The sequence below is a fragment of the Nelumbo nucifera genome, chromosome 1 (assembly GCF_055504915.1).
Source record: "Nelumbo nucifera cultivar China Antique chromosome 1, China Antique-T2T, whole genome shotgun sequence".
Taxonomy (NCBI): domain Eukaryota; kingdom Viridiplantae; phylum Streptophyta; class Magnoliopsida; order Proteales; family Nelumbonaceae; genus Nelumbo; species Nelumbo nucifera.
The window spans coordinates 85534023-85554898 of record NC_142649.1 but is presented as its reverse complement, the minus strand read 5'-3'; the positions used below and the strand labels follow the sequence as shown (position 1 = coordinate 85554898).

Here is a 20876-nt window from a genome sequence, read left to right as displayed (position 1 = left end):
TGATCATCCAATTACAATTGATCGTTGAATGGGGAAGGTTGAACAGGGGAGTGGGAACTTCAACAGTTGATCGGTGTCTAGTTTCATAATCCTTCTTCCCCTTTCCTTCTTCTAACACTCAAATGAAATGGGTAAAATGGTTACAAAAAAATATCATAAAAGGTTTTTCCATTTTGAAATTATTTAATGCGCACATGATGTCACGTGATAGTTTTGACTAGCGATCAACTAATGGTAGGCAAGGTTCAAAATATCGATATGCCCGATACGGCAATAGGGCATATCGGGCAAATCGATACTATTTTTCGTTGCTTTTTTTTATTTTTTCACAACCGGTTAAGGGGGGGGCAATTTAGGGCTCCTCCACGACCTAAACTGGTCAAACCCCTGATACACCCACTGTAGGGGCATATCGGAGAGGTTTCAGAATGATATGTATTGGTTGATACAGGCCAATACATGTCAATACTTTGAACCTTGACGGTAGGGACCTATTAGACAATTTAAAAATTTAAGTATTACAGAGACACATTTTGAAATTTGGGACTGACTTGACACAACCCCCAAAGTTCAAGTTATTATTCAAGAATCTTCCCTAAATATAAGGGCTGATCAAGGCACATTCCATTTCTGATATCTATGGGAGTTTAATACAAAAAATCTCTTGTTTTGGGCCTTTTGGCTCTTGCTTGAGTGAAGATCATTGTCAGACAAGGCCACTAAACTCTAGTTTAGCAAAAGAAGAAGAGATGTGCTCCACTGGGATAAATAGAAGAAGATATAGGCTTTTGCCCTAACGTCTTTGTTTAGTTGCAATGTTTTTTGTTTTTTTTTTTTGTCAAAATGACCAATATACTCCATTTCACTCATAGATTACGATATGAAATGCTCATGTTCCCAAATTCAGATTTATAAAGAATGAGATTTTTGTTTCTTAATAACACGTTCTAGGAGGCCTATTTCTTTCCAAGAACATAAATATTCACAACTTGAACCATTCAAATGTGTTTCTGTTCTAAAAAAACACGAAAAACAAGAAACACATTCTCTAGAAGGATACCAAACAGGGCCTAAGTTGTCCACCATTTCCCAACTGACGGTTTTTCAAGTCTTTCAGAGTTTCACGTTCCAACTCCCAACTAAACACCTCCCAGTGAGTATAGTCCAGGCCCCAGTCCCCAGCTTCCTTTATATTTTTCTCATTGCCAACAAACACCTTGAATATGCCTTGATTGCAAACCCACAAAGAACTTGGTTCTGGTCGTGGAAGCGGAAGTGAACAAATGGGCAAAAGACTCTCTCTCTCTCTCTCTCTCTCTCTCTCTCTCTCGTTTCACTTTCCATTGGCAGTGTGTTCATCATGGAGGTTTCGATGCTATGGAATCGTTTTCAAAAACCATGTCAAGATTCCACAAATCACCGATAATGCATTGAGTCCCCTATGGGGCTCTTCATTCAATCAGGATCGTCATCGTACCAAATGCCTGGTTTACGTAATTCCAGTTTCCAGCCGATCCATATTGGCATGCTAAGCTAGATATTTCTTTTCTATACACACACAGCACTCTAAGCATCTCATTTTAAGATAGGAAAGAAGCCCACAACATCATAAAATTGGAATTCTATCTGTGCTTAAGATAACAACACAGTAACAAGGTCAAGCATTTTTTATGGGCTATAACAAGGTTAAATATCAAGTTATCACAAATGCTGACACGGTAATTACTTCAATAAGAAGTTAACAACTAGTTAATTTGACAACCATAAAGAGAATGCATTTTTGTAGCAGGTGAACTTATTCCACTGAACTTTTACTGGCATGAAATGGGTCACTTGCGAGCTTCAGCCTTCTTTTGTTCTTTGGCTGTGAATCAAGGAATCATGTTAGCTCGAATGCATCATATAGGATCTTTCAAGTTTAAAAATAGTTGGTGCAATGAAATGGGGCCATACCAGCCTTCTCTTCTTCCCTCTTCTTAGCTGCATCTGCTCGCTGTTGGCGTATCAGGGCTAAACGCTCTGCAAGGTCAACACAAAATCAAAATGATGAGATGTGTAAAATAAACAAACTGCTAAAGAGACGAGATACTAATCAGTCTTGCATAGATATAAACCTTCAGACCACCTGTAGACCAGAAATTTTGTTGGTCAATAAAGATATGCGACAACAATGCAGGAAAGCAAAAAAGATAAATTGCACCACAAACGCACAATAATAACACATTTTATGTTAAAATCAGTTTTGTAAGCTTAAAACATGGGTACTTTGTGTGGAAAAGGATCAAGGCTAATTTTCAGGACTTGAATGAATCACGTGAAAATAATGCTGGCATGCATAAAATATGGGAATTTGGATGGAAAAGGATCACTTTAACATCCTTGATGTTTACAATTGACAAATTACCATTTTCAGGACTTGATGACCAAGTGAAACGACCATTGGCTTTCCTTGACCTTTAGCTTTAGGTTTTATAATACAGCAAAGACCCTCTTCATTGAGATTTTCAAGTTCAACTGCATCCATCCTGGAAAACTTCTTCCATTTCTACCTATACCTTCTATTCCAGTCAGTCCAAGGTTGCCTAACAAACATTTATCACAATACACAGATTTCCTCAATTCCACTTTCTTAATCTATGCTTGCTTAACCAATTGACCTGTCACCTGGCCAGCTTTTCTGGTCCACTTAGCCCCCAAACTGTCTACATGCAAAAAATGTAGACTCGTTCAACAACCCAATGACCTGGCCTGTTGAAGAACCATTGTACCGCTTTACCTGATCAGCAACTCAGTGGGTCACAAGCGAGACATTAGTTCTCCTTTTCCATTGTTTCCTTTGGGGGGAAGTATATTTATCATTTCCTTTTTTTTCTCTTTTTTTTTTTGTATTTTTAGCCACTTCATTAATAACAATATTTCTTATTTATCACATTTTTTGTTTAAATGATGAATATATAATATAAGAGACATGCCTATGGGTGAGCATTATTCAGTTAAAAACGAAAAATCGAACCAAAATTTTCAGTTTTGTTTTTTTATTCGGTTATTTTGGTTTTAGGGAATTTCGGGTTAATTCAGTTTCACGGTATTTCAGTTTTTTGTTTCAGTTTTCAGATTTGAAAATTCAGTTAACCGGAAATCTGAATTAATACATGTTATATATAATATTATGGGTCTGACTATAATATGGAAAAGATACGATATCTGAAAAACTTCTGACCATCCAACTGGAATCATAAACGTGGTAGCCAATCAAGTGTTATTTATCAAAATTCATGGGTGGATTTTGATTGGTCAAAACTCTTCCCATACCATGTCTTTCCCGCATCATAGATTTTCCCATAATATTATGCATATAATATATTAATACATTCAATATATTGAAATCCTGTTTTAACCAAAATAAATAAATAAGAAATTTAGTTTGGTTATTCCAGTCTTGCCTTAATTCGGTTTTCGGTCTTCCTATATTTTTGTTATTGATTTTTTACAAGTAATACCAATTTTATTAATTAAAATCAAAGGATACATAGAATAAATTCCCCACAATGAGGCATGAAGTGCAGCCTCTAAACTATACCACAAAGCTTACAATTGAGCCCAAAAATGCTTATTCCTATGGACCCCTTGTTTGGCTAAAAAATCTGCCAACCCATTTGCCGATCTCCTTTCCCATTGAACTCTAACTGTTATATTTGTAGTTAACCATTTGAATCTTCTCAAAGCCCCCCTATAGGACCAGGCTACAGTCTCCAGCTCATTCAACCACACAATAACCAGTTTAGAGTCGCCTTCAACTATCAAATGTTCCACAGCCAATTCCTTCACAATCTCTTCTCCTCGTAGCACAGCTTGGACTTCTGCACTAACTGAGTCTCCCATGCCAATAAGACCAGAAAATAAAGCTACAAGGACCAGGCTACAGTCTCCAGCAGCCACTCAATAATTCAATTATCAAATGTTCCATAGCCAATTCCTTCACACTCTCTGCTCCTTGTAGCACAGCTTGGACTTCTGCATTAACTGAGTCTCCCACGCCAATAGGACCAGAAAATAAAGCTACAATCTGGTCCTTGGCATTTCTGAAAACTCGCCCAATTCCGGACGGCCCTGGGTTACCTAGACTACTACCAATTTTTGTTTCTATTATTTGATTTATGACATCACAGGTTGACTCATTTGACCCAGAGGGTTGAACCGCTGACCCACCACCCAAAGGGAAAAGCAGTTTTGTGGTCATTTTTTAAAACATTGCTTTGCTCTGCTTTGATAACACCATAAGCATACCAACCCTATGCATATATGTCTGGGAGGGTAATTCCCATACTACTTTAAGAACATTAAGAACCAGATGGGCTCTATACTACAGGACGTCCAGGTATGCCATCCTAGAAAATATTAACTAAGTTACCTGCATCATTAGGCAAGGCAACTTCCAGAATTACCTACTATGCACTTTCATGTAGCAAAATAAGTTCATGAGGAGTTTTCAAAACAAAAAAGGTTCATGAGTCGGTATTAACCATTTAGCAATTAGATATATGGAACTAAAACAAAGAAGAGAAAAAATAACCATTACTTTTCAGAGTTTACCTAAATCTTTTCTTGCTTGTTCTGTTTTCCCTTGCTCCTGCAGCCTCATGTATCGCTCATGAGCTTTTTGTTTCTCTATCTCCTCCCTGCAAATGACATGAGAAAAAACATGAAGATAGGACAAAAATACAGCATTGAAATTCTTACTCTAAACAACTGCAGTACAACCAATGTAACAAATTAGGCTATCAACATGAAAAGCTCTGCCAGTTAATCTCAAAGTACTAGTGTCTAGTGATACCCTGGGTTAAACATTTTGCCTTATTAGTGCTACCTTGGTTTTTAGAAGATTTTAAAATCTCAATAGTAAAATCTAAGGGCCATTACCCAATGTTGGTCCAGGATATATAGGTCTTGGGAGGGATGAACTGGATACAGACCTAACATTTGGCATTTAATTGGAAAAAAAATGAACTGGATACAGACCAAACATTTGGTATTTGTTTGAACAAAGTGAACACTCTTTGACTCAAACCCATGCTGTCATGCTTGTCAATATGAAATTCAGGTTACCTTACCTTTCCCCCTATTTGCTAATGTTGTTTATTCATTCATCTCAATAAAATATCTTCTTAATAGGCAATTAAAATTATAAAATCATTATTTTTTGTGTGAGAATTAAGAATTTAAGACCCTAACATGGACTTGTTCGGGATTGTCTCAAGGGGCATGATACAAAGGCAACTCATAAATCAAGAATGTAATATGTTTTACATCACATTAGCTACTTGAAGTAATGCAATTGAGGAAAAAAAGAGATTATGGGCTTTACATACTTGAAAATGTTTTATATGTTTGATTTTATTTTTAAATTTTCATTTGAATATGCTTTACATGTTATGTTCATGTATTTTAATTTTAGATAATAGGTTTTTTAAAACATTAATTTTATGAGCCAATGAGCTTAGTATCCATTAATGTATTTCTAGTAATTCAACCCCTTCACAAAGAACCAAACAACTAAGCTAATAGGGTTTCATTCTCCATCTCCAAAGAATCAGGAAGTGATTCTTTCACTATGTCTACTTCACAACCTTGTCCAAAAAGGGGAAAGGCCTTAAAACCATTTGTCACCTGTCAGCAATTCAATTCCAGTGATTCTAGTCCTACCCCGTCCTACCAGGTATGGGTGTCAATTCTTTTTTAGGTACTGACTTGTCTGCTATGCCTGTAACAGATATTCCAGCTTCCCATCGAGGAGGTTCTGATGCAAGAGAGAGGATGATAGTGGAAGGAAGTAGTAAGGGGGAGGCGGACAGAATTTGGGAGTTGATCTGTACAATGATGGAGGAACTAAAAAAAAAAAGGAAGGATTCTTAGAAAGATGTTGTAGCCAAAATAAGTGTGAGTAGGGTAAAATTCTTCCTCAAACATTGGCTAAAAAGGATGGAGAAAAGAAAAAGGGTGATTATTGTATTAGGAAGGGGGGGGGAAGGAACAAAGAAGAAAAAAAGATCTGAAGTGGAAAGGCTAATTTCAGACATTGAGGGGGATTTAGAATTCAGTGGTAGAGGGGATAGGAGGAAGGGCCTAAAATGAGGAGGTTATGGCCTTTTCTTGGGTTTTTTTGCTATTTTGTCTCGATGAAAATTATTAGCTGGAATGTAAGAGGGTTAGGGAGTGCAAGAAAGAGAAGGGTGATCAAAGACCTACTCCGAAGGGAAAAACCCGATATTGTGTTGTTACAAGAATCCAAAATGATGGAATTAGATGGGAGATGGGTGAGGAGTTTTTGGAGGTCTAGAGGTTTAGGTTGGAGCTCGTCTCCTTCTTGGGGAGCCTTGGGGGGGATCGTAACACTGTGGAGGGAGGATATGGTGGAAGTAGTAGAAGAATTGATAGGCAAATTCTCAGTTTCCATTAAGTGTAAGAATGTAGAGAATGGGTGTGTATGGGTCTTACCAATGTTTATGGCCCTAATTCCTATAGAAAGAGGAATAAGATGTGGGAGGAACTATATGCAATCAAGGGGCTATGGGATGGCCCTTGGTGCCTGGGCAGGGATTTTAATGTCATTAGATTCTCTGATGAAACCAGTAATCCCCAACAGGTAATTACAAGAAGCATGAGGAAATTTAATGGTTTTATTGAAGAATGTGAACTGAAAGAAATACCTCTGCTGCAAGCCAGTTACACTTGGTCCAACCTTCAGGAAACCCCTTTGTGTTCGAAGTTGGACAGGTTCTTATTTAACCTTGCCTGGGAGAATAGTTTGGAAAACATGGTTGCTAGAGCATTACCCAAGGTCACCTCCGATCACTGTCCTATCCAAATAGGTACTGAGTTTTTTCCTATAGGACCCAAACCTTTTAGATTCGAAAATATGTGGCTTACCCATCCAGATTTTGTGAAAAAAGTAAGGAATGGTGGGGTGAGGAGGAGAGGGGGGTAAGATGGAAGGGGATCAAGTTTCATAAGAAATTAAAAAGGTTGAGAGCCAAAATAAAAGAGTGGAATAGAGATCATTTTGGTAGAATTGAGGAGCAACAATTGTGCTTAATCTCTCGAATAGAGAACTTGGATGTAAAGGAATCTCAAAATGGGCTGACCGAGGCGGACAGAGTGTTAAGGAGACAATTGAAAAAGGATTTGGAAGAGGTGTTACTGAGGGAAGAAATCAGTTGGAGACAAAAATCTAGACACAAGTGGATTAAGGAAGGCAATGGGAATACTAGATTCTTCCATGATTTGGAAAATGGGAGACGAAGAAAGAATCTTGTGACCAAGCTAGAGATAGGAGAGGAGGTGATTACCAACCAGGATGACATAGCCAGAAAATTTGTGGACCATTTCAAATCGATTTATAGAAGACCTTTGAGTGAGAGAGCAGTCGTGGAAGGGGTGGATTGGCCAAGAGTTGATGACGAAGTGGCAAGGTGGCTGGAAAGGGATTTCGAGGAAGAAGAGATTAAGAAAGTTGTCTTTCTAATGGATAGATCCAAGGCTCCAGGTCTAGATGGCTTTACAATGGGTTTTTATCAAGTCTGTTGGGAGGTGTTGAAAGAGGATTTAGTTGAAGTCTTTAAGGAATTTGCAGACAATCACACTATAAGCCCTGGAATTAATGCCACCTTTTTGGCCTTGATACCTAAGAAGAACGATGCCAACCACCGAAAAGATTTTAGGCCTATTAGTCTGGTGACAAGCATCTATAAAATTCTAGCTAAAGTGCTCTCATTGAGGATCAAAATAGTCCTCCCTTCTATCATTAGTGAAACCCAGGGGGCTTTCATTCAAGGGCGACAAATAACAAATCAGATCTTAATTGCGAATGAGTGTGTGGAGGAAATGAAAAGGTCTAGTAAGAGAGGTTTCATTTGTAAATTGGGTCTTGAAAAGGCCTATGATTTGGTGGACTGGAAGTTTCTATTAGAGGTTATGCAAAACTGTGGATTTGGGGACAAGTGGTGTAGTTAGATTTTTTGGTGTATCAGTACTTGTCACTACTCTATTCTAGTAAATGGTATGGTGAGGGACTTTTTTCTAGCTTGCAGGGGTGTCAGGCAAGGGGATCCACTCTCACCCTTCCTTTTTACCTTAGTAGCTGATGTGATTAGTAGGATCATTACTAAGGCTGACAGTGAAGATGCCATTAGGGGTTGGAGAATAGGGAGACACCAAGTCCCCGTCACCCACCTTCAGTTTGCAGATGACCTAATGATCTTTTGTGAAGGAGGTTTTAGCGAAAAGGTAACAAACCTAAAGGAGATAATCAAAGGATTTGAAAGTAATTCTAATTTGAGAATAAATTTGGAAAAAAGCTGCATAGCGGGTATAAATTTGAAGGTAGGGGAGGTCGAGGCTATTGCGGAGTGTCTTGAGTGTTCCACCTCTACTTGGCCTATGTCATATTTAGGGCTTCCTTTAGGGGAAAATCCTAGGGAGAGTAGATTTTGGACCCCAGTAATAGAAAAGTTTGAGAAGAGATTAGCCTCATGGAAGAGGAATTATATCTCTTTAGGAGGGAGAATTACCCTAATAAGAGCTACCTTGGCTAACTTACCTACCTATTTTTTGTCTGTTTTTAGAATACCAGTTAGGGAAGCTAGGAAACTGGAGAAGTTGATGAGAGATTTCTTATGGGAGCCGGGACAAGAAAAAAAGGATCACTTGGTTAATTGGGCAATTGTGTGCAGAAGTAAAGAGGAGGGTTTGGGACTTGGGAGGGTAACTAGAAAAAATCAAGCTCTATTAGGAAAATGGTTGTGGCGATGGCCATTGGAAAGAGAGAGATTGTGGCATGAGGTGGTGGGAAGCATTCATGGGAGGTCAGAGAATGGATGGGATGCTGGTGTATCAAGGCAAGCTAACCTAGCAACACCTTGGAAGGCTATTCACAACACCCTTCCTCAATTTCTCAATTTTATCAGGTATGAAGTTTGTTTTGGCAACTCTGTTCATTCTTGGGAGGATATTTAGGTAGGAGACACACCTTTAAAGGATTTGTTCCCTTCGCTATTTTCTGTTTCTTTGTACAAAAAAGAGGTGGTCTCAAAATTTGTCTCACCTTTGGGAACACCCTTAGATCCTACTTGGGATTTTGGGTTCCGTAGAGGACTTAGGGATGATGAAATTGATTCTCTTTCTATTTTGCTTGGTTGTCTTAATCAAGTTTGTTTGGATCCCTCCAAGCCAAATAAGAGGGTTTGGACTCCTATACCCAATGGAACCTTCACTTGTGCTTCTTTCTTCAAGTCCATCTCTCAACTTTCTACTCACCAACCCTTTCCGTCAAAAGAAGTTTGGTGCAGGCCAGTTCCCCCAAAAATTATGGTGTTTTGTTGGGAAGTATTCCATGTGAAAGTAAACACTCTAGATAACCTACAAAAGAGAAGACCTTTCCTCTGTATTACCTTTCCTCTACATTTCCCCTAATTGGTGTATCCTCTGTAGAACTCATGGTGAGGATTGTTACCACCTATTAATATCTTGTCCATTTTCTACAGACCTTTGGGCTTGGCTACTTTCGTTGTTTGGAGGTAGTTGGAGTCTACCAGCAGAAGTTCACATGCTCTTCAACCATTCTACCTTTTATTGGCCTACAACAATAGGGAGAATTATGTGGAGATGTGCTCGTGCTGCCTTGATTTGGACTCTTTGGGAAGAAAGGAATACTAGAATTTTTCAAGAAAAGGAAAGGAGCAGTCAAGATTTGAAAGACTGTGTGTTAAATAGGGCAATACCTTGGCTAAAGACCTTGGAAATCTTTCATCAATTCTCCTTTAATGACCTTTGGAGAAATTGGTCAGCAGTAGCAAGGTGTTCATCTTTAAAGGACAAATCAATTACAAGTCGGTCTCCTCCATCCGAAGGCTCACTAAAGTTGAACTTTGATGGAAGTAGCATGGGTAATCCAGGATTATCCGGAATGGGGGGTGCTTTGAGAAATGAGAAGGGAGAGATTTTGTTGCTCTACTCAGGTCCCTTGGGAATTGGGGACTCCATCAAGGCAGAACTTTTATCTGCTGTACAAGGGGTGCAATTTGCAAACCAGCTGGGGGTACAACACCTAATAATCGAGGGGGATTCCAAAGTGGTGGTGGATTGGTTGAAAAATCCTAAAGAGACTATGTGGCGTTACAAGAATGAAATGAAGAAATTTAGTTGGTTGACAAGGAATATGTTGGTCACTGCACAGTGGGTGGGGAGATCAGCAAATAATTTGTCAGATGTGTTAGCTAAGCAAGGGGTAAATAGGGAAGAATTATTTTGGGCTCAGTTGTGATTCTTGCTTTTCTTTCCTAATTTACTTGTAAGATTCAAGGAGGGGCTGCAGCTCGCACCTCTTGCTAGGATGTTGTATGAACTCACTCTAAATTTGCTTCTGAATTAATAAATTTATTATCATTCATCAAAAAAACAACTCTTGGCCTATGGTGAATGTAAACAACAGATCACATGTGTTGATGCATTTGTGATCAACTTCCCAACGGATAATTAGCAAAATGATTAGTCACGCCAGACACCCATTCGTAATATGTTCATCCTAGCTGATCTGACCTCTGACCTCTCTAATAGTCTATATAAAAACCAAAGACCACTACAAATACCAAATATCCACCGGTCCACCCAAAACCTTGGAATCTCCTTTGGTCCTTCAACAAAAATTTCTCAAAATTCGAAATAGAAGATTACAAGTCCTTGAAGAAGGAAAGTTGTTCAATAGGAAAGCATGTACGTTCAATGTTTCCACTCTTCTCTTTCCTTTTCTTCCCATTTTTGTTCTTTTACTTTTCGCAAAAGTGAAGGGTAGATGTTGCTTCCAAGGATCAAAGTATTGGTATCGGGTATCGACGTATCGTATTGGACTATTTGGATATGAATACGGATACAGATATGCTTTGGAAACGCATGGATACAGACTAAAGATATGAAAACACATGGACACGCTAAGAAAATAATACAAATTTCATAAACACATCAATTACACTAAGTTTAAAAGTCAAAATTGCCACAAATAAAGTACAAATACATAAAAATGTATATTTTAATGATAAAGAAATATATTATTAATATAAAAAGAGACATAAGTATCATACAATTTTGTTGATAATCTATCAATCAAGAGTCCAAGACTCATATCACATAGTTTTTACAAAATAAAACATGCACAAAACCATTATTATGTTAAATTTTGTAAGTCCAAGACACAAAACATATGTAATTATTATATTTTAAATACTATAGCAATTATTTTCTATTTTTACTTTTCAACATTAACAAAAAAAGTCAATTAAATATTAAATTTTGAAATGTTTGATAATATCAAAATTATTACCATATGAAATTCATAGTTTTTCTAAGATACATATATTATTATCATATTTTTACTTTTAATCTTAACTGAAAATATATCAAAATTATTAAAACTTCTAAAATACATATCAGATGAAATTCATAATTTTTAATTACTAAAGTAATGCTTCCATTATTAACATTTTTATTTCTATAAATTTTCTGAAATAACACATCATTTTTTATATAAATTTAAATTAGTGGATTTAATAAATTCAATTTAATATTATATTCTTGAATATTTTGTAAACAATTTTTTTTTATTTTTGTAAATAATAAATATGTTATTTTTATTCTAAACTAAAATATCAATGAATAATTTATAAAAATATATTAAAATTTGAAGATATATGTACAAATCTATGAATTTTACGTACTAAAATAATTATTCTATTATTAATATTTTATTTGTATAAATTTATTGAAAGTAAAAAACAATTTTTGATATAAATGTAAATTTGATAGATTGTTTACTTATTAATGTTTATAAAATACTAATTTTTAATATTTTTTTTTATTTTTTTTAACATAAACATATATTATTTGTTTAGGTTGCATGTTAACAATGAAGTTAATAAATTTTACTTTATTTTTCTTGATATTGCAAGTTGCATGATGGCATAGTGGCTCAAGACGCTAGGCGCACAGTGGTGTAGGCATGACGACTTGAGTTCAAATCTTTGCAAAAGCGTTTTTAAATAAGAGATGCGCACATATCAATGTGTATCGGCATGTACCGGTCGATACAGTGCAATACGCACCGATATTGACCTGTATCTTGTCAATATGCATGACTAGACGTGTATCATACCAGTCGTAGTGTATCTTGTATCGGTTCTTACCGATTTTAATCCTTGGTTACTTCTTTTCTTTTCTTCCTCCTTTAGAGCAAAATGACTCAATAACCCAACAAAGAATTGAAAATCCAAAACAAGGGCCTGGGTTATATTGTGTTGCAGACCAACAAAATCCAACAGCTCTGCAAATTAAATTCATTTTTATAAATTCAAACAATCATGAATTCTCACCCTCCTTTGATGTATGCATACATATGATTTGCACATCAGTATATGCACTTGAAGAATTGCAAATTATGTGGAATTAAAAACAACTTGTCATAATGCAACAGCTATAAGGCTGCATGCCTTTTCATGAAATAGACTATGTTAAGATAAAGAGGTGCCATGAAACTCCTCCCAATACATTAGTAGATTTGGTCGAATTTTCTGAATCTATAAAGGTTAAAGCTCTTTGTACAAACTTCAAAGTTATTAACAAATTGAAGACTAGAAGGATATCAAAATTTGAATATGAAAAGATTTTTTTTTTTTTTGAAAAAGGCAATATACTCCACATCTCCTAACTCCTAAGATGCAAGGAACAAGAATAATCAGGAATCGCATTTCACAAATAACCAAAGGCAGAAAGAGGTTCATGAATTAAATCCATAAGAGCATATGAGCTTAAACAAACCTTTCACGCCTTGAGAGCTCAGTTGTTTTCTCAATCTGCAAAATTAGAATACCATATTTAGCACAATTAAATCTTCCACTAAGGTAGGTTACAGAAAAAATATGAAAGGAAATTTTGCCAAACTTACATCAACATCCCTAGCTTTTAAAGTCTTTGGTTTTGCCAAATTAGGGTTCTCGATCTGAATAAGACCCTGGGTACCTTTCCGCTTCTGCCAATATTGAGTACCAAAATGAGAAACGATTTAAATACAAGCAGGTAATGCATGCCAATAAAAGAAGATAATCATGAGGAAAGCATCTCCTAGAACTGGAAGGTACGATGAGCAATATTGTACTGACCTCAGATTCTTCTTCAGATTCCTCTTCAGATTCTTCTTCCTCCTCTTCAACAGCTTCTTCCTGAGCATGTCAAAAGGGATTATCTCTTTATACACAAGCAGAGAGAAGAAAACCAAGAAAAAGACGGAAATTAACAAGAAAAACAAAGACTAGAAATATGGGACAATTTTTTTCCATTAGAATGACTCCTGGGACTACCTTTTGAACAGTTAACATCAAACAGAGGCATCAACACTACCAGTACACCAATGAATACAAAGTTATCATAACAATATTAGCCAGAAATGAAAATAGCCTTTCAAGCATGCTAAGGAAGTAGCTCTGCAATTTTCTAAATCATATCAAGCCTTAGATCATTTACTAATATAGATGCATCATGCAGGGGAATTGAGTGCATTTTTTCTGTTTTTGGATAAATGGGGAATTGAGTGCATTTCATTCCAAGATCCCATGGACCAAAGCAGACTCAATTTAAAATTTCCCATACAGTTTTTCTTTTCTGCTAATGATTGGTATTATAGGGCTAGCCGTACCATGTTATGTGGAGCTCACTCGGAAATAATATTATCTTTTTTGTTGTTAGATGGTAGTCTTATCAGCAATTTGACAACTGCTGAATCAACTAAAATGAATTGCTCATCAGTCTATCCTTTGTTGGAAAAAATGGTCATATAATGAAATACATCAGGGTAAAGAAGTAACTGAACATGCTGTTCAGAAATAAAGAAGCCCATCCCATTATTAATTCCTTATTCACTTAAAGACAAAATGATAGGCAATTCAATTCAACCACTTGTGTTGTTTACAAATAACTTCTTACTCTTTTTTTTTTAAACTGTAAGCTAATTAGGTAAATTATTTCATTAAAATCCGAACAAGATAAGAATAACCCCTTACTCATCAGAGTTCATTCTCACTTGGTTCAAGAGTGTTGCTGGAGATTTGCTAAATTTTAGGAGGTTGAAGGGGTATTTTTTATCAGTAGGGAAGTTGAAGTTGTAGGTCTATCTCTTTCCTTGCAGAAAAAGATTCAAGTGTCAGAATTTGCTAATTTAGCTTAATTTTGGGTTTATTAGATATGTTTTTAATTACCTCTCCAACAAGACTAAAATCTTGCAAATCTGGTTTGATTTGAGAAAGTAAGGACCATTTTTACTGATAATTTAGCAGTTGTTGACAGGTTGACTCTTAAGGAGTTTTTTTTTTAATTAGGATTTCCCTTCATGGTTAAGAGTTATTCTAAAGGTAAGAAAGCCAGGTCTTAGTGTCCATAAATATATGACAGATCAATGAAAATATTTGTATTCGGACAATTTATTTGAATAAAATTGAAAATATTACCCTGGGAAAAAATGTTGCTATCAAGTGAGAAAACAAAAGTGACACTACAGCTTCATGAACACAGACATAGTTGCAATATAACCTAAAAAGGCATCATCTAGTAGTTGAGACCAGAAGCAAGAAGCTTGTAATATGCTATTAGAATTGAATTATACATAATATGTGTATACTTAATCAAAGAGAAAATTCTCAAAAAGATAATAGTCCAAAGAATTTTAGACATTACTCATTAAAATAAAAAAAATAAAAAAACAGAATTTTAGACATTACTTGTTCAGATAAACATAAAGAAGTACCTGTTTAAAAGTCCGAGGGCGAGCTGATGTACCTGCCACTGCAACATTTTAAATCATGGAAAAAAAGAGTCACAAGTTAGCAGATACCTTATAACAGCTGTTACAGAAAGAAACCAAAATTTTCACTTAAATAATGGGACTTTAACTCCAAATTGATCTACAGAGTACAGACATGTAGTCTTAAGAAGTGCCTGAAACAGCCCTTGGGCATATGATACCTAGGCTCTTTATTTACCCCATGTACATGAGTTGAACACAGCATCATATGTGTGTAAGTATGGGATATGTGCCAGATTCACCAAATCCATGTCTAATTATCCACTTAACTAGGCATACAACCAAAATAAATGTTAAAATCGCCATCATCATATACAACTATCAACCCCTGAAGTAAGGTGTTGAGCCCAAGCAAACAGAACTACAAAACTGCCATTAATAAACCTTCCCTCACAGTCCCCTGTTTGGCTAAGGTATCAGCTAGACCATTAGCTGAATTACAAAATAGCCATCATCACCATCTAAGCCTTGTCCCAACTATAGGTAGGCTACCTAAATCCTGTTTCACACTTTCACCATTCCATTCTGTTCAATACCAAAGACAAAACAAGATCCATGATCATGAGAACTTGGCAAAAGTTTAGTGCCAGCTGCCAACCTGTGCATCCTTCCTCCTTTATCTGGGCTTGGGTGGTGTAACTGTGTAAGGCAAGCTCATATTGGTGGTCATTGCAAATTAAAAGTTGAAACTTTTAATTGTCCTTTTGCAATTAAAGGTTGAAGCTTCAACATATGTACTGTCCAAAAAAATAAGAATGCCCCCTTAAACATTTAAATCCCATTGTTAGAGTCAACTATGAACTAAGTAGGATTATTTCAGTCTTTTTCCTCTTATTTATTGAATTATGTTTTGCCCATTTTGTTTTATTTTAAGTTACATGTCCCATACTTAAGTAGGGGCATAATAGTCTTTGTAATCTAGGCTAATCTATATATAGTTGAGGTCAGCTGGAGTAAGAGGCTGTAGAAGGCTGAGATCATTCCTCTTGCTTTCTTTTTCTTTTTTCTGGGTTACGATCTGAGATAAGAGGCTGTAGAAGGCGTGGCAGCACCACTCTGGTATTCTGTGGATTGCTTTCACTATGTGTGACAGCCTTAGTGGTTGTATGGTGGTTTGGTGATGTGGTTTGAACCCTCTACCGAGCAGTTTCAAGAGGGTTTTCTCTGATTGGTTGACAATATTGATGTTGGTAGAGGCTGCTACTGAATTTCTATGATGAAGAATGTTGCTGAATGTACCTAGGGTGTTGTCTCATATGTTTTCCCTTGCTATTTGGATGAGAAAGGGCTGCTAAGTGGTGAGTGGACTGCTGTAGGTAACAGCAGTATTTTTTGCTACAGTAGTGTTTTTTTTTTTTGTGTGTGTGTGTGTGTTGATTATTGCATATTTGCAGTGGTGTTAATAGTTTCTTGAGTAGATAACACGATGGCAGCAACTGGAGAAACTAGTGGTGATCAGGAATCTAGTGTGATTTTGAGGCCTGATCTCCTCCATGTGTTGGGTGGAAGAAATTAAACTTTGATGGTAGTTGTATGGACAATCCTAGACCATCGGGTATTGATGGGGTAATTAGGGAAGAAAATGGAAACATTCTAGCTTTGTACTCAGGTCCTATTCAGCATGGAGATGTCGTGAGATCAGAATTATTGGCAGCAGTCTATGGAGTAGAGAAAGCTAAAGAAATGGGGATTACTAAGCTGATTATTAAAGGTGACTCAAAAGTAGTTGTGGGCTGGTTGAAAAAAGGGGAAGGAATCATATGGAAGTTAAAGAAAGAATTCAGGAGATTCAAGCAGATTTCTAAAGATATGATGATCCAAATAAGATGGATTAGGAGGCCTGCAAACAATTTGACTGACGGTCTGGCAAAGCAAGGAACTCAAAGACACTCTATGTTCTGGGCAATCTGTAAATAGTGAATAGTTTCTGGGTGGGCTTTGTTTTTGTGCCCACAAATCTTTGTTGTACCTCTTTTTTTAATCTAATGAATCAATTTTGTGTTGCTGATAAGAAGAAATTGATTTTATTAAAAAGACAGATTAAGGTACATTATAGAGGATGACCTTTCACCCAAGAAAAAGAGAATTGATAAGCTTATCCCAAAAGATTACAATATAGCCTAAAACAACTGCTGCCTATAGAGCCCCTATTTAACTAATGTGTTGGCCATCCCATTTGCAATCCTTCTTGTCCAAGTGATATGCAGATGATATCAATTAAACTCAACAGGAGAAAACTCAATGGTGAGAATTTTGTGCCATGGACCAAATCAATGGAGGTTTTCCTTAGAGCCAAGAAGGTGAAACATGTGAAGGATGAAAAACCATCGGCTGAATCTCTAGTGATTAGTGATTGGGAGCAAGAAGATGCTCAAATTATGGCATGGTTATAGAATAGTGTGGAACCCAAAATAAGTGTAAACTTTATGTTCTTAGACACAACCAAGGAAATATGGCGTCATGCTAAGAAACTTTACTCTGGCTAAGACAACACCACAAGGATATACCAACTCTAACAAGAGTATTTCAATTTGCAGCAAGGAAATTAGAGTCTTGAAGAGTACTATGCTAGTAAAAGAAATCTCACGAGTGAACTCAATGTCTATCATCCATTAACCTCATATTTCAAAATTCAACAACAACAGAGGGAACAACTTGATGTGACCAGGTTCTTGGTGGGGTTAAAGTCAGAGTATGAACCAATTAGAGCACAAATATTGGGTGGCTCTGCTCTTCCCACTCTTGAGGAGGTCTTTGCTCGACTCCATACCAACTGAGAGCACCAATACTTCTAATAGATCAACATTTGTTATAGCAGGAGAGGGAGGGTGTGCCATGTGGGAACAAAGGTGGAGGTCGTGGAGTTCGAGGAAGTTGTGGTGGCCCTATGTTTAGTTGTGATAGTGAGTTAGTGGAGGTCGGGATCAGTGTTTTAAAAGCGCAAGGCGCAAAATGAGTGCAAGGGGCAATTCGCACTTGAGGCACAAGGCGCAAAGCGAGGCACACGTCTTTTTTAAGCAAGGCGGAAAAATACAAAAAAAAAATGCCAACTTCCGAAAAAAAATAAAAATATTAAACATAATATTAATAAAAAAAATGTAAACTTAAATTTTAAAATAAATGTTTTAAAAAACCTATTATCTAAAATTAAAATACATAAACATAACATGTAAAGTGTATTCAAACTAAAATTTAAAAATAAAATAAAATATATAAAACATTTTCAAGCATGTAAAACCCACAATCTCTTTTTTTTCTTCAATTGCATTACTTCAAATGGCTAATGTGATGTAAAACATTTTGCATTCCTGATTCTATAAGCCACCTTTGTACCAAGCCCCTCAAGGCAACCCAGTTTTTCATGAGAGGACAAAGCACACATTGATCAAAAAAAAAAAGAGAGGACAAAGCACAGAGAGGTTGACTGCCATTTTTGTAAGAGAGAAAGTTCTTGTTGGAGTGATAAGCACAAAGCTTGTGAGCTTAAGAAATCAGTGAGCAATCTTGTTTACGAAAGGTTTGGGAAGAGTGGATAATGTATGTAACAAGTTGGGACTATAAAGTCTATAATGGCATATACTCTCCGGCTTAAGGGAGAGTGTTAGAGTCTTTTTCCTCTTATTTATTGAATTGTGTTTTGCCCATTTTGTTTTATTTTAAGTTACATCTCCCATACTTAAGTAGGGGCATAATAGCCTTTGTAATCTTGGCTAATCTATATATAGTTGAGGTCAGATAGAGTAAGAGATCATTTTCTCCAGTTTATACAATTGTTTCTCTTCTCCTCTTTCTTTTCTTTCTAACACAAGTTTTCAATCAGACGAACCATTAAAACACCCATAAAAGTGTATTTTCTATATACAAATACAATATGCTTTGGGCCTTCAGTTATCATATTTTTGTTTTTTGAGCAAACCTTTAATTGTTATGTTACAAGATGATTTATTTGCTTTTTCAGTTGTTGCTACTTCCCTTTGGATATTAACAATAGATTGACTCCAACAAAAACATTCCTTACTTGCATGACTGGAAAATAAAAGATTATAATCAAGTAATGATGCATCCATATATTATTATTGATTGATGGACTAATTTTAGACAACGACCTGTATCCCAAGATTTTGAGGTCAAATGGATACAACTCCTAGACACATACCAGCACTCAAACCCATGTAATATAGCCTTAGGGTATAACCTTCCTAATGGAGCCTCTAATCCCTTATTAAGTATTGTTTTAATAGTAGAAACTGAAAATTCCAGAAAGGGCAAACCATAATTACTCAGTTTATCTCTCTCAGTCTGGACATCATAAAGAGTGTTCTGGAAGATAAGTTATGAAAAGTTTTTTCACTCTGCTATTTGGTGTGTAATAATAGATCCAAAAACAAAAACAAAAAAAAGAAATTTTTTGAGGATTGTAGGCGAATTGACATTGCTCGATTAGGGAAGCAGCTTCTCCATAGAAACTTTTAAAGTAATCTTTATTCTTTAGGTTTGGTATCCTTTTTTTATGAATTCTAGTTTTGGTTTTGGTATCCATAGCATCTGGTTTCTTCTAGTTTACAGCTTTTCTATTGTTAAATTCTTTCACAGCCTAGAGCCTACACTAGTTCCTATTTCCTAATGGTTTTAGATCTTTAAAAGTCAAATTTCCTACAACAGAACTTACAAAGTAGTCATTGATCAACCAAATCAGAAGAATTTATGACAAAGTCATAACATGTTTTTTTTTACAATTTTTATGACCAATAATTTGTTTTTATAAACTAAATATCAAATCCAATCATCATACATAATGAGAAAGTTCAACTTTTAGGGCAAGTTCTACGTAAGAAAGTACAGTAAAATTCACTTAGTACACCCAACCATCTTTCTAAAATAAAATAAAATAATCGCGACAACCACAGTAAGTAGTCCAATGACTTCATAACTTAGTCAGCCAATCTTGTCTCTTCCTTCAACCGTTCAAAAAGCAGTCCAATTCACTTCTCAGAAAGTTCATAGGCACATGCTTCGGGTGACTAATTATCAATAAATTTGAATAAAAGCAAATTTCTGTAGAGGCGTCATATTTGTTCTAAGGTTTCCATAACACGGCGAAGAATTCACTCTCGATCTGACAGTGAATCAAATACAAGAACCCTAATTCCTTCACCGAATGAAGAAGTTAAACAAACAGAAGAGATAGAATAAACGCTACAGAGATGGAAAGATAGCTTCTTACGCATCTCTTCAGGAGTTGAGAAGTGCCTTCGACCCGTAGGCTTGCCCTTGAATTTTCCCCTTCCCATCGTCGAGTTCCGGCTTGAAGCTGATCGAGAAGAAGAAGAAGACGAGGAATAAGCTATCTTTTCTCCTGAGCTCTTTTTCTAATTCCCCCTCGGCCTTGCCACTCTCTTCTTTTTTTTTTTTGTATCTATCACTGCTTTCGCTTTCCCTCTCTGGCTCTCCCTCTGATTCGGAAACCCTACTAGGGGGCGAGTGGGTCTCTGGCAAAGCAAGGCTACAACGGGAATGTTAACGTACATAAGTGACACGGTGTTTCTTATTCTTTGTCTTCGTTCATGATGTGATCCTCGCTTAAAAGTGTAAAATAATCGTCTGATTGGAATAAGTAGTGGAGCCCACAAGTTCACATCCTTACCAAATCTCTAACAAAGGCAGCTGCGATGCTCAGTGCGCACCCTTTGCAGCGAATCTGATCAAGTTGATACTCATTCAACAACTTTACAATTTGAGAATCTTTGACCGCACATCTAGATTAGCGGCTGTGAATTATACGGTTGTTGCTTCGGGTTTGGATCTTACAAAATATCAATAAATACTTGCGAGAGTGACTCAAGAGGTTTGGAGTAATACATTCAAAATATCAATAAATACTTGCGAGAGAAATCAAACTATATATTTCCCTTAATTTTGTATTACATTTAATAATATAATATTTTATATGATATAAATATAGGCATAAAATATATAAAAT

The 20876-nt window shown here is 36.2% G+C and overlaps 1 protein-coding gene across 1 annotated transcript; it reads right to left on the bottom strand.

Annotated features, from left to right (window-relative positions):
• Positions 1-1606: 1606 nt before the first annotated feature.
• Positions 1607-20356, bottom strand: LOC104599508 (uncharacterized). The gene is made up of 8 exons (XM_010262075.3): positions 20121-20356; positions 14840-14877; positions 13203-13262; positions 12989-13072; positions 12862-12896; positions 4594-4679; positions 1954-2019; positions 1607-1864 (listed from the first exon to the last, which is right to left on the bottom strand). The coding sequence occupies exons 1-8, from the start codon at positions 20185-20187 to the stop codon at positions 1830-1832; spliced, it is 471 nt and encodes a 156-aa protein (XP_010260377.1). The 5' UTR covers positions 20188-20356; the 3' UTR covers positions 1607-1829.
• Positions 20357-20876: the final 520 nt, after the last annotated feature.